The sequence below is a fragment of the Paroedura picta genome, chromosome 3, assembly GCF_049243985.1.
Source record: "Paroedura picta isolate Pp20150507F chromosome 3, Ppicta_v3.0, whole genome shotgun sequence".
Classification (NCBI taxonomy): Eukaryota; Metazoa; Chordata; class Lepidosauria; order Squamata; family Gekkonidae; genus Paroedura; species Paroedura picta.
Genome location: NC_135371.1, coordinates 172,138,702 through 172,152,701, shown reverse-complemented (window position 1 = coordinate 172,152,701; position 14,000 = coordinate 172,138,702). Strand labels below are relative to the sequence as shown.

Sequence of the window (14,000 nt, the reverse complement as noted above, 5' to 3'; positions counted from 1 at the left end):
TTGTGCTAGGGGGTTTCCTTGCTCGTTCGGCTACAGCTGTTGGGCCACGAACCCTTCGAAATGCCCCCGATGGCTGTATGCCAGCAAGGAATAGAGATTTCTCCCTGTAGCAAGGCCTTTTCTCCCTCCTTCATCCCTCCCCCGTGAGGCCCACCTATGCCTGCAAACGCAATGCGTATCGATCTCTCCCGACCCCTTCAGTTATTGTATTCTAATCTGAGCCAGGCCTCTGGAATATTAATTCACGGGTCTACAAGTATGTCCTGAAAAGAGGCTAGCTTCCCTCCCCTGGGCAATTGCTACCGTTTTCTCCAAAACCTTTTCTTTCCCCTCTTACTGGGATAATACGCTGCCCTTTGACCCCTCCCTAAGAGGAATGAAATGTCGTTGGTCCCACTAGACTAACAAACCCCGGTTGCTCTTTGCGAGATGAAAGGGTTGGTTCGGCGGCTGAATTTCAGGCTGGAATATTTAGCTGAGAAGCGTCACGTTCTAGAACAGGGGTAGTCAAACTGCGGCCCTCCAGATGTCCATGGACTACAGTTCCCATAAGCCCCTGCTGGCAGGGGCTCGTGGGAATTGTAGTCCATGGTCATTACTTATTGTTATTTACAAGCAAATGCCTTCAAGTGCCCGATATTGTTTGGGAGGATGGAGACCAGGGCTCTGTGCCAGCAGGGGATTATGGGAATTGTAGTCCAAGGGCATCTGGAGAACCCCAGCTTGGCCACCCTTGCTCTAAATCAGGGATAGTCAAACTGCGGCCCTCCAGATGTCCATGGACTACAATTTCCAGGAGCCCCTGCCAGCATTTGCTGGCAGGGGCTCCTGGGAATTGTAGTCCATGGACATCTGGAGGGCCGCAGTTTGACTACCCCTGTTCTAGAACTACAGGATGCTTTTTCTGAGCCTGTATTGTCCTCTGCGCGTTTTGGTGGAAGAATCCGGGGTCTGTTCTCGTGCTTTCTTGATTTCCCAGAGTTGAAACTCACATAGCCGGAGCAGGGCACACGGCTTCTAAGAAATCTTAAACCTCGATGTGTTCTTTTTTTAATGAATATCACAATTAATGCTTGTGCGTTTTCCATTTACTGTGCTGTAGGCTGGGTGGGAAAGCGCCAATGATCTCCTTCACTAGGAGCTGTGCGCTCCAGAATTAGGCCGCGCCCCATGGGAAAACCTCCAGCCTGCCCCACACCCCCCCTTGAACCACGCTTGTTGAAGATGGGGAGAGGTTCAGGCTGTGCAAGACGCTCTTCTCTGGTGTTATGGCACTGAATGAACAGAGATGAGCAGAGGTGGTGTTCACAGAATTTTGGGAGGGGCCATAGAGGCCATCTAGTCCCGTCCCCTGCTCAAGGCAGGACCAGCCTTAAGCACCCATGAGAAGTATCTGTCCAAATGCCTCTTGAGATTTACCAATAAGGGGGAGCTCCCCACCTCCTTAGGCAGCCCCTTCCACTGCTGAACTACTCTGACTGAATTTTCCCCCTGATATGATTCGGAGAATTCTTACCCCTGAATAGTTGGGAGGAGAGATGCTTCTGTGAGCTGGCCAGACTGTTAAAATTGTGGAAAATTCCTCCAGGAAGGTTGTCAGCTGTGCAGTTCTTTTGTTTGCGTGCATATCTCATGTGGTCCTGTGAGTCCACTGCAAGAAACGTTTCTGATTTTGAGTTTATTATACAATGCTTTTTTTGCCCTGTGATTTCCGGGCTGCTTGAGGACTCACTGCCTCCTCGGGCAGCCGATTCCACTGGCTGTGAAATTACCCCCCCCCCCCCCAGCTCTCCAGTACCATTCTATTCGCCGATTAAAGCCATCATTGCAAAGGGACCCTGAACTTCTTTGGGGGGTCTCCCGTACTAACTAGAGTCAGCCCTACTTAGCTTCTGAGATCTTACAAGATCAAGCCAGCCTGGACCATCCAAGTCAGGGCTGGATGACAAATTCTGATTTCTCACTCCTTAAATGGAAGGCCACCCTGACCTGGATAGCTCAGGCTAGCCTGATCTTGTCAGCTCTCGGAAGCTAAGCAGGGTCCGCCCAGGTTAGTTCTTGGAGGGGAGACCACAAAAGAAGTCCAGGCTAGTATTAGGGCGGGCGACCCCCAGGGGTTGTGATGCAGAGGTAGGCAATAGCAGAAAACATCTCTGAATATCTCTTGCCATGAAATACCCTACAGGGTTGCCATAAGCTGATGGTGATTTGACGGCAATTTCCACCATGTATGTAAAGATAAACATCTATAATCATAGAATCACAGAGTTGGAAGGGACCTCCTGGGTCATCTAGTCCTTGGAGGGCCCCCATCTGGACCATACTCCTACAGGCTGCACTGGTTACCAACTGTATCCAGGATCAAGCTTAGGGTCTTCCAGGGGTGGTCAAACTGCGGCCCTCCAGATGTCCATGGACTACAATTCCCATGAGCCCCTGCCAGCTTTCTCTGGCAGGGGCTCATGGGAGTTGTAGTCCATGGACATCTGGAGGGCCGCAGTTTGTCTACCCCTCGTCTTGGCCCTACACCAGGCTCTGTCAACCAGGGTTTCATGAAACCCTGGGGCTTCCTTTTGGCCCTGGAAGGATTTCTCCAATTGGGTGGGAGGTAATTGTTTATTTATACATGTTTTTGAAGAATGTAAATGTATTGGGTGATATGACCGTATATGGTCATGTCGAGTTCCACCCCCCGCAAATGGCCAATGATGGGCCTGGAGCAGGTGGGTAAGGGCGGGGCCCTGGCCAAAGACATCCTTGCTGGCCTGGTGGGAGAGTCTGGGTGATGTCACGTGTGGCGATATGTGACTTCCTGGGCGTGGCAGGAAGGTGTGCTCTGCTGACATCAGTTCCGGGGTTTCTTGAAGCCTGAAGAATATTTCAGGGGTTTCTCAATGGTAAAAAGGTGGAGCTTTACTCTGCTCTGCTTCGGCCACACTTGGAGTCCTGTGTTCATTTTTGGTCACCACAGTTGAAGAGGGATATAGATAAACTGGAGCGTGTCCAGAGGAGGGCAACAAAGAGGGTGAGGGGTTTGGAGACCAAGACGTAGGAAGAAAGGTTGGGGGAGCTTGGTCTGTTTAGCCTGGAGAGGAGGTGACCGAGAGGGGATCTGATAGCCATCTTCAAGTATTTAAAAGGCTGCCATATAGAGCAGGGGTAGTCATCCTGTGGTCCTCCAGATGTTCATGGACTACAATTTCCATGAGCCCCTGCTGGCAAATGCTGGCAGGGGCTCATGGGGAATTGTAGTGCATGAATATCTGGAGAACCACAGGTTGACTACCCCTGAGTAGAGGATGGAGCAGAGTTGTTCTCTTTTGCCCCGGAGGGACGGACCAGAACCAATGGAGTGAAATTAATTCAAAAGAAATTCCTTCTAAATATCCGGAAGAACTTACTGACAGTCAGAGCGGTTCCTCAGTGGAACAGGCTTCCTCGGGAGTGGGTGGGTTCTCCATCTTTGGAGATTTTTAAACAGAGGCTGGATGGCCATCTGACGGAGAGGCAGATTCTGTGAAGGCTCAAGGGGGTGGCAGGTGACAGTGGATGAGCGAGAGGGTTGTGTGTGTCCTGCATAGTGCAGGGGGTTGGACTAGATGACCCAGAAGAACCCTGAATCATAGAACTCTCTTATTCTATGATTCTATGAGAATAGCTGCCATATGCAGTCTAGGCCCAGCGTACCTGAGAGACTGCCTCTCTGCCTACGCCCTTCAACGAATACTACGCATCAACAATCAAATGTTCAATTGTTGAGTTTGTTATTGTGAATTGATGCAGTTACTGAACTTATGTTGTATTCGTCATACGGTTTTTCACATTCCCTGTGAGCTGCCCTGAGATGCGAGGGAGGGCGGTATATAAATGTAATAAATAAACAAATACATCATTGGGGGGAGATATCTGGACAGGCTTGAGATGCCCTCTTTTTTCCACACACTCACCCCCAGCTCTGCCTGCTGCATGGCAGAATTGGGAGAGAAATCCTTGTTACTGACAGCTTCCCCCCAATCACCATTAGTTACCACTCTGCAGAGGTTTGTGCCCAACAGATTTATCGCATTAAATATTAACCGGGTATTGAGTGAGTCGGCGGGCCCCTCCTGCAGGGTGGACACAGGGAGGGGGGATCCAGGCTGCTGCTAGAAGGGGAGGTAGACAGAACTCATGCTGCACCCCACCTTCCTGAACGGATGTGGGTCCAGAGATGGGGGCTAGACCTCAAGGTTATTAGGGGTGACGTCGATGGGGGCTAGACCTCAAGGTTATTAGGGGTGACGTCGATGGGGGCTAGACCTCAAGGTTATTAGGGAGGACGTCGTCAGGGACCGCAGGTCCTCCAGGGGGAATATTTCTTCCAGACGCATTTTAATCTGAATTCAGCATTTCCCCGCCTCTGGGTTTTTTTCCGCTGCCTTTTTAAGTTAGTACATAGCATGCCGGCCTGTAAGAATGGTGACAGGCAGGGGCCGCCGGCAGAAGGGAGAGAGAAGGGAATGCAGACCAAAACGTTGGGAATTGTTCCCAATGTATTGATAGATTTGATTAATTCGCCCCCCATCTTTCTGTGTGACAGCAACCCAAAGCAGCTGACGTCATTCTCCTCTCCTCTGTTTTGGGCCTCACAACAACCCTGCAGGGCAGGTTAGGGTCCCAAGGTTGCCTAGCCAGCTTCCGCAGACTAGTGGGGATTCGATTCCAGGTCCCTGATACTAATCCAACAGACTTAACCAGCACACCGTCCTGGATCTCCAGTTTGCACAAAACCTCCATCTGGTCTTCATCTAGGGTTGCCAGCTCTGGGTTGGGAAATACCTGGAAATTTTGGGAGCGGAGCTTTGAAAAGAGTGGTATTTGGCAAGGGGGAGGGGTACAGAACCATAGACTCCACTCTCCAAAGCAGCCCTTGTCTCCAGGGGAGTTGATATTGGTCAACCGAAGATCAATTATAATAGCGGGATATCTCCAGGTGCTTTCTGGAGGTTGGCAATCCCACATTTATCGGGAACTCTGCCCAAGGGAGTAGGGTGCTTGTTCGGTTGGTGGTGGGGGCAATAACTAAGGCTCATAATCCCTTCCAGACTAGCCTGAATTCTGGAGATTTTTGGTGGTGGGGGGGATCATTTGGGCATGAATTTGGGGTCACTGTGGGTGGGCAGGTAGTTGTGAGTGTCCTGCATTGTGCAGGGGGGTTGGACTAGATGACCCTGGAGGTCCCTTCCAACTCTATGATTCTATCATGATGGGTTTAAATCATAGAATCATAGAGTTGGAAGGGTCCGTAAAGGCCATCTAGTCCAACCCCCTGCTCAAGGCAGGATCAGCCCTAAGCGGAGAACATGAGGGGAAATCCTTTATCAAAAAGGGCAGTGGAGTGGTCTGATTGGTTGCCCAGAGAATGTTGTAGATTCTCTCCCCCTTTGGAGGTGTTAAAGTGGAGAGAACCTAGATGGGTAGTCATGTAGGTCTGATGCAGCAGAACCAAGTTTGAGTCTCAGGGTAGTGAAGACCAAGAAGGTTTCATTCACATTAAGCTGGCGCTTTGAATAAAACTTTGTTCGCCTTAAATATGTCACCGGACTTGGTTTGTTCCCAGCTTCTATTTGTCAGGGATGCTTTAAGTGCATCGTGAGGGACGGAATGACCTTTAGCCCCCTTTCCAATTTTTTAAATCCCTTCCTGGAATTAAAGCAGACATCGAACCCAACCCTGGAAGTCATAGAATCATAGAATCATAGAGTTGGAAGGGGACACAGAGGCCATCTAGTCCAACCCCCTGCTCAACGCAGGATTAGCCCTAAGCATCCTAAAGCATCCAAGAAAAGTGTGTATCCAACCTTTGCTTGAAAAGTTGGAAAGGTCTGCACCAGTGTAGTGGTTTCCGTGTCTGCCTAAATTCCGGCTCCCATCTGGGCTGCTGTGGCCCAGTTACTTTCTATCAGGCCTACCTCGCAGGGGAGTTGTGGGTGGCAAAAAAGAGCAGGGCCGAACCGGAGCACACCACCCTGAGTTCCTTGGAGAAACGGTGGGGTAAAAACGCGACAAGCAGACAACGCCTTCAGTATCGGTGCAAAGCATGTCAGATCGGGGTGAACAGTTGGGTGGAGGGCATCACTTCCCACTGGCTTGAGCCCTGTCCTTTTGGGGTTCGGAAGTGAAGCGATGCTTGAACTGGAGCCTCAGGTTCCGGTTTGCTGGGCCGAATGCATTCCAGGCCCGGGACGCGAAAATTCGGCTCAGCTCTTTTCCCTCTCCGAGGAAGCATTTTAAGCAGGTCGGGTGGGGTGAGGGACTGAGGCGGCTTCTTCTTGGGTCCGAATCGATACCTTCCGGGGGAAAAAAGCAATCGGGACGGCCACCTCATTCCCCGCCCCGCACCCGTGTCGAACAAAAGCTGAACATGTGTGTCCGAGGGAGGGCGATCCCAGGAGATCCCGGCAGGGTCTGATCTTTGAGGCCGGCGTGGAATTTAGTTACAGCTGTGGGGCTGTGGGGAGAGGGGGGGAGAGGAGCCGGAGAAGGGAGATGCTGTTTAAACTCTTGAACCCCTGGCAAGGGGGCATGAGGGGAGGTCGTGACCCCCTTCTGTTCCTCTCCGGAGCAGTGGTGATTCAATTAGGGCGGCAGGAGGCAGGGCGGTAGCCGTCCCACCTCCCTTGGCCCTTCCCCGGTCTCCGGACTACACTAATGGCCTTGTTGCCGCATGGCCTGGAGACTCACCCTGGGGTTGACCCCCCAGAGGGGGGCCAAGAGGGAAAGGCGGTGACCCCCTTGTTCCCCCCCACGGGCTCTCAAAAGGACCATTATCCCGCCCGTGTGGATGGGGAGGGGGGCTACTTTATAGCTCGGTTGTTACCACTACAACGGCACTGGCCCCCAGGGCTGGGTTGCTTTGTGGGGGAGGATCAATGGGGCTTTGTTGGCCCAAAAGAAAGACCCTTTGAGCTTTCTCCTGCGCTTGTGTGGGTCTCCCTTCCCGTTGGAGATACCTTCCTTCCAAAGATGGGGGGGGGGGGGCGGGAGGAGTGTGGCTCGGTCCTGGGTTCCACCAAGAGTCGCCAGCTTCCAGGTGGTGGCTGGAGACCTTTTGGGATTATGGCTGATCTCCAAACTACGGAGATCAGTTCTCCTGGGGGGGAAACAGCCGCCTTGGAAGGAGGTTCAGGGAGTAGAGCCCCCTTGAAGTCACAGCCCACCTCCTCCGACTCCACCTGGAAAATCTCCAGGTGTATCCTAACCCAATGTTGGCAACCCTAGTTCCACCTCGTCCTCTCAGAGGCTACTATGGAGGGACAAGTTAGTGCATAAAGGAGCATTTCTCTGATATCAAACCTCTTGTCCAGAAGAAGAAGAAGAAGAGTTGGTTCTTATATGCCGCTTTTCCCTACCCGAAGGAGTCTCAAAGTGGCTTCCATTCGCCTTCCCTTTCCTCTCCCCACAACAGACACCCTGTGAGGTGGGTGAGGCTGAGGGAGCCCTGAGATTACTGAAGAAGAAGAAGAGTTGGTTCTTATATGCCGCTTTTCCCTACCCGAAGGAGGCTCAAAGTGGCTTACAGTCGCCTTCCCATTCCTCTCCCATTCCTCTTCCTAGAGGGCCCTTCCTGATTAACTGAAAATCAGAAATCGATTTTTAAAAATAATATATTTAATTTAAATTAAATTAAATTTAATAATGTTGATGGGGTCCCTGGAGAAAACGGCAGCGTTGGACGGTGGACCCATGGCAGGGGTGGCCAAACCGTGGCTCTCCAGATGTCCATGGACTACAATTACCATGAGCCCCTGCAAGTGCAGGAAGGGGCTCATGGGAATTGTAGTCCATGGACATCTAGAGAGCTGCAGCTTGTCCTTGGGATTCCACACCCCATCCCACGTCTCCAGGAATTTCCCAACCCAAAGCTGGCAAGCCCTTCTCCTGTCATAGGAAGTTTAATCTCTGTGCATATTTCTGGAAATGCTTCAGCTCCTGCAGATCGGTCGTAGCATTGCTCTTTTAGGGTCTTCTTTCAGCCTCAGGAAAGAACCCAACAAGGAATCCAAATGTGTAAATCTCGCCGAATATTTGGAAGGTGAAAATACGGAGTCCAGATCTTAAATTGCAAATGCCATAATTTCTTTCTCCCCTCCCAGTCCCCCTCCCCAGCATATTGCAGTGACACGGGAGTATTAACCACACCTGTTTTTTCACGGAAAGCCGTGTCAACGCGCTCCTGCGATTCTCATCTCTGCCACCCAGCCTCATAACTATTTTTAATCTGCTGAGCCCAGCAGAACTGCCAAGTTGCAAAGAGCACATTTCAATAGAGCCGAGCGGCAAGTCTTCACTAAATAAATCTCCCTATCAAACAGCGGACGTAAAAATAGATAAATGGCTTCTCTCCTCCCTTACCCCACCCCGTGGTCTTAAGTCCCATTGTCACGTCTTTGCCGCCGGTCCCTCCAAGCGCCAATCTTGCCTTCGTGGCGGCAAAGAGGGTGCCGAGTCCAGCTGCCCGTCACCAATCCTCGCGCCCCGTGCTAGGGGTGTGGGTCAGAGCAGAAGAGATCCCTTTGCTTCAAAAAGCGGAATTACCTTATGTGGATGATATTGATGCAAATACACACCTCTTCCGCGTTAAGCAGTTTAGGACCCCTGGATCGCGGTACCCACCCGAAATGGTTTTTCTGCCATCTTTTGACTTTCCTCCCAGGTGCAGGTAAGAATGGATGAGAGTGGGACCCCAGTTGTGTGGAAGAGGCAGTTCAACAGGTGTAGCATGACATCCAGAGTGGGAAAGCTGCACCACTTGAAACGGTCTCTGCTTCCTAGCGCTTATGGGGGACACAGCCCTCTGTCCTCCTTTGCATCCAGGGATAGTGTGTTTGTGGGTGCTAAGCTTGCTAACCTCCAGGTAAAGCCTGGAGACCACCTGGAGTTGCAACTGGTCTTCAGACTGTAGAGGTCAGTTGCTCGGGAGAAGATGGTCGCTGCTTTTGAGAGTCGACTCCGTGACGTTATGCCCTGCGAAGATTTCTCATGCTGATTCTGTGAAGTTAGGTGGATTGGGAGCGGGTGGGCAGAAGGGATTGGGTCCCTGCTGGGCTCTTGGGGCCAGCTTGGTGTAGTGGTTAGGAGTGCAGACTTCTAATCTAGCAAGCTGGGTTGATTCTGAACTCCCCCACATGCAGCCAGCTGGGTGGTCTTGATAGTGATGTTGTCTCAGAGCAGTAATCTCAGGGCTCTCTCAGCCTCCCCTCCCTCACAGGGTGTCTGTTGTGGGGAGAGGAAAGGGAAGGCGATTAGAAGCCGCTTTGAGACTCCTTCGGGTAGAGAAAAGCAGCATAAAAGAACCAACTCTTCTTCTTCAGTATCTCAGGGCTCTCTCAGACTCACCTCCCTCACAGGGTGACTGTTGTGGGGAGAGGAAAGGGAAGGCGACTGGAAGCCGCTTTGAGACTCCTTCGGGTAGAGAAAAGCGGCATTTAAGAACCAACTCTTCTTCAGTAATCTCAGGGCTCTTTCAGCCTCCCCTCCCTCACAGGGTGTCTGTTGTGGGGAGAGGAAAGGGAAGGCGACTGGAAGCCGCTTTGAGACTCCTTCGGGTAGAGAAAAGCAGCATAAAAGAACCAACTCTTCTTCTTCAGTATCTCAGGGCTCTCTCAGCCTCACCTCCCTCACAGGGTGACTGTTGTGGGGAGAGGAAAGGGAAGGCGACTGGAAGCCGCTTTGAGACTCCTTCGGGTAGAGAAAAGCAGCATAAAAGAACCAACTCTTCTTCTTCAGTATCTCAGGGCTCTCTCAGCCTCACCTCACTCACAGGGTGACTGTTGTGGGGAGAGGAAAGGGAAGGCGACTGGAAGCCGCTTTGAGACTCCTTCGGGTAGAGAAAAGCGGCATTTAAGAACCAACTCTTCTTCTTCTTCTTCAGTAATCTCAGGGCTCTTTCAGCCTCCCCTCCCTCACAGGGTGTCTGTTGTGGGGAGAGGAAAGGGAAGGCGACTGTAAGCCGCTTTGAGACTCCTTCGAGTAGAGAAAAGTGGCATATAAGAACCAACTCTTCTTTTTCCTCTTCCTTGCATGCCCAGGGAAATACCAATCGCTACTTTGGAATCAGGAAGAGAAATTTCTTCCATGCCACACTGGACAGGGATTCTGGTTTTTTTCAGGGGGGGAAGGTGCAGGTAGACCTAGAAACTTGCCTAGCTGTTATTTCAAGCCTTCATTTTAAGCTGTTCTGGTCTTTGGTTAATAGAAATTCAATGCAGTTCTGTTTGCTGTTTGCAAAATATTAAACATTTTCAAGTGGGATTGCCAAGCCTGGGTTGGGAAATTGCTACAGATAGGTGTGTGTGTGTGTGGGGGGGGGGGCTGGTAAGTGTGTGGTTTGAAAAGAAGAATTATCTTAACAGGTATAATGCCATTATGCTCATGCTTCCAAGCAGCCCTTTTCTCCAGGGGAACTGACCCCTGTACTCTGGAGAGTACACAGTACCTGGAGTACTGTGTGCAGTTCTGGAGGCCTCACTTCAAGAAGGACGCAGATAAAATTGAAAGGGTACAGAGGAGAGCGACGAGGATGATCTGGGGCCAAGGGACCAAGCCCTATGAAGATAGGTTGAGGGACTTGGGAATGTTCAGCCTGGAGAAAAGGAGGTTGAGAGGGGACATGATAGCCCTCTTTAAGCATTTGAAAGGTTGTCACTTGGAGGAGGGCAGGATGCTGTTTCCGTTGGCTGCAGAGGAGAGGACACGCAGTAATGGGTTTAAACTTCAAGTACAACGATATAGGCTAGATGTCAGGAAAAAAAATTCACAGTCAGGGGAACTGATCTCTGCAGTCTGGAGAGGAGCTGAAAACCTGGAGGCTGGCATCCCTGATCCTCAGTGGGGTCCAAGGCCACAGAGTCCCCCCTCCCAAGCAGCCCTTTCCTCCAGGGGAACTGATCTCTGCAGTCTGGAGAGGAGCTGGAATTCCAGGGGATCCCCAGGCCCCACCTGGAGGCTGGCATCCCTGAGCCTCAGTGGGGTCCAAGGCCACAGAGTCCCCCCTCCCAAGCAGCACTTTCCTCCAGGGGAACTGATCTCTGCAGTCTGGAGAGGAGCTGGAATTCCAGGGGATCCCCAGGCCCCACCTGGAGGCTGGCATTCCTGACCCTCAGTGGGGTCCAAGGCCACAGAGTCCCCCCTCCCAAGGAGCCCTTTCCTCCAGGGGAACTGATCACTGCAGTCAGGAGAGGAGCTGTCATTCCAGGGGATCCCCAGGCCCCACCTGGACGCTGGCATCCCTGACCCTCAGTGGGGTCCAAGGCCACAGAGTCCCCCCTCCCAAGCAGCCCTTTCCTCCAGGGGAACTGATCTCTGCAGTCTGGAGAGGAGCTGGAATTCCAGGGGATCCCCAGGCCCCACCTGGAGGCTGGCATCCCTGAGCCTCAGTGGGGTCCAAGGCCACAGAGTCCCCCCTCCCAAGCAGCCCTTTCCTCCAGGGGAACTGATCTCTGCAGTCTGGAGAGGAGCTGGAATTCCAGGGGATCCCCAGGCCCCACCTGGAGGCTGGCATCCCTGAGCCTCAGTGGGGACCAAGGCCACAGAGTCCCCCCTCCCAAGCAGCCCTTTCCTCCAGGGGAACTGATCTCTGCAGTCTGGAGAGGAGCTGGAATTCCAGGGGATCCCCAGGCCCCACCTGGAGGTTGGCATCCCTGATCCTCAGTGGGGTCCAAGGCCACAGAGTCCCCCCTCCCAAGCAGCCCTTTCCTCCAGGGGAACTGATCTCTGCAGTCTGGAGAGGAGCTGGAATTCCAGGGCTGGATCCCCAGGCCCCACCTGGAGGCTGGCATCCCTGACCCTCAGTGGGGTCCAAGGCCACAGAGTCCCCCCTCCCAAGCAGCCCTTTCCTCCAGGGGAACTGATCTCTGCAGTCTGGAGAGGAGCTGGAATTCCAGGGGATCCCCAGGCCCCACCTGGAGGCTGGCATCCCTGAGCCTCAGTGGGGTCCAAGGCCACAGAGTCCCCCCTCCCAAGCAGCCCTTTCCTCCAGGGGAACTGATCACTGCAGTCTGGAGAGGAGCTGGAATTCCAGGGGATCCCCAGGCCCCACCTGGAGGCTGGCATCCCTGAGCCTCAGTGGGGTCCAAGGCCACAGAGTCCCCCCTCCCAAGCAGCCCTTTCCTCCAGGGGAACTGATCACTGCAGTCTGGAGAGGAGCTGTCATTCCAGGGGATCCCCAGGCCCCACCTGGAGGCTGGCATCCCTGAGCCTCAGTGGGGTCCAAGGCCACAGAGTCCCCCCTCCCAAGCAGCCCTTTCCTCCAGGGGAACTGATCACTGCAGTCTGGAGAGGAGCTGGAATTCCAGGGGATCCCCAGGCCCCACCTGGAGGCTGGCATCCCTGACCCTCAGTGGGGTCCAAGGCCACAGAGTCCCCCCTCCCAAGCAGCCCTTTCCTCCAGGGGAACCCATCTCTGCAGTCTGGAGAGGAGCTGGAATTCCAGGGCTGGATCCCCAGGCCCCACCTGGAGGCTGGCATCCCTGACCCTCAGTGGGGTCCAAGGCCACAGAGTCCCCCCTCCCAAGCAGCCCTTTCCTCCAGGGGAACTGATCTCTGCAGTCTGGAGAGGAGCTGGAATTCCAGGGCTGGATCCCCAGGCCCCACCTGGAGGCTGGCATCCCTGACCCTCAGTGGGGTCCAAGGCCACAGAGTCCCCCCTCCCAAGCAGCCCTTTCCTCCAGGGGAACTGATCTCTGCAGTCTGGAGAGGAGCTGGAATTCCAGGGGATCCCCAGGCCCCACCTGGAGGCTGGCATCCCGGACCCTCAGTGGGGCCCAAGGCCACAGAGTCCCCCCTCCCAAGCAGCCCTTATCTCCAGGGGAACTGATCTCTGCAGTCTGGAGAGGAGCTGGAATTCCAGGGGATCCCCAGGCCCCACCTGGAGGCTGGCATCCCGGACCCTCAGTGGGGTCCAAGGCCACAGAGTCCCCCCTCCCAAGCAGCCCTTTCCTCCAGGGGAACTGATCTCTGCAGTCTGAAGAGGAGCTGGAATTCCAGGGGATCCCCAGGCCCCACCTGGAGGCTGGCATCCCTGACCCTGAGTGGGGTCCAAGGCCACAGAGTCCCCCCTCCCAAGCAGCCCTTTCCTCCAGTTGAACTGATCTCTGCAGTCTGGAGAGGAGCTGGAATTCCCGGGGATCCCCAGGGCCCACCTAGAGGCTCGCATCCCTGACCCTGAGTGGGGTCCAAGGCCACAGAGTCCCCCCTCCCAATCAGCCCTTTCCTCCAGGGGAACTGACCTCTGCAGTCTGGAGAGGAGCTGTCATTCCAGGGGATCCCCAGGCCCCACCTGGACGCTGGCATCCCTAATTGAGGTGCTCCCAGACCTTTTTTCTGCTGTTCTACCTCTCCTGTCTTACCACCAGGACCCCTCACCAAGGGGGACTGTCTCAAGCACATACTGGTGCAAAGGGAGAAGGCTAAAGGGCCGTTTGCATAACTAAATTGGGAGTGACCTGCCTGCTCAGGTAATGCTATTCCCTGCAGGTGCGTGTGGACAACCCCAATGAAGCTCATCTGTACGAGTCGGTGCCGGTGATGCCCGGAGAGCCCGTCCTGCGTGACATGGTCCTGAGCCCTGACCAGCGACACCTTTACCTACTCAGTCGGAAGCAGGTCAGTCTGGGAGTGGCGTCATGTTGGGGTTGCAAATTGCCTGTTTTGTTGTAAAAGAAGGAGGAGGGCCAGAGTTGGGTTGTGAAAAAAGAAGGAGAAAGCTTCCCATAGCCAGGTCACTAAGGAGGGTTTGAGTGTTTCTCTTTGTGGTTTTGTGGGAAGGGTATCAGGAAGGGGGGAGGGTCTTATGGGCTTGACTTATTTGGGTTTCCAGCATCTCCAGTGAAAAGGACCAGGCAGGAGGGGATGGGAAAGACCTTGGCCTGAGACCCTGGCTCAGTTGTAAGCCTCCACTTGGCGTGCAGAAGGTCTCAGGTTCAATCCCCGGCATCTCCAGTTAGAAGGACCAGGCAGGA

At 53.6% G+C, this 14,000-nt stretch overlaps 1 protein-coding gene across 2 annotated transcripts in view; it reads left to right on the top strand.

Moving 5' to 3' along the window:
- The window catches only part of PLXNA3 (plexin A3), a 101,887-nt gene that overhangs the window by 9,968 nt on the left and 77,919 nt on the right, over window positions 1-14,000 (top strand). For both annotated transcript variants that reach the window (XM_077329627.1, XM_077329628.1), the window contains one exon: window positions 13,516-13,644. In XM_077329627.1, coding sequence (XP_077185742.1) covers window positions 13,516-13,644 — 129 coding nt within the window. The remainder of the gene's footprint in view (window positions 1-13,515; window positions 13,645-14,000) is intronic.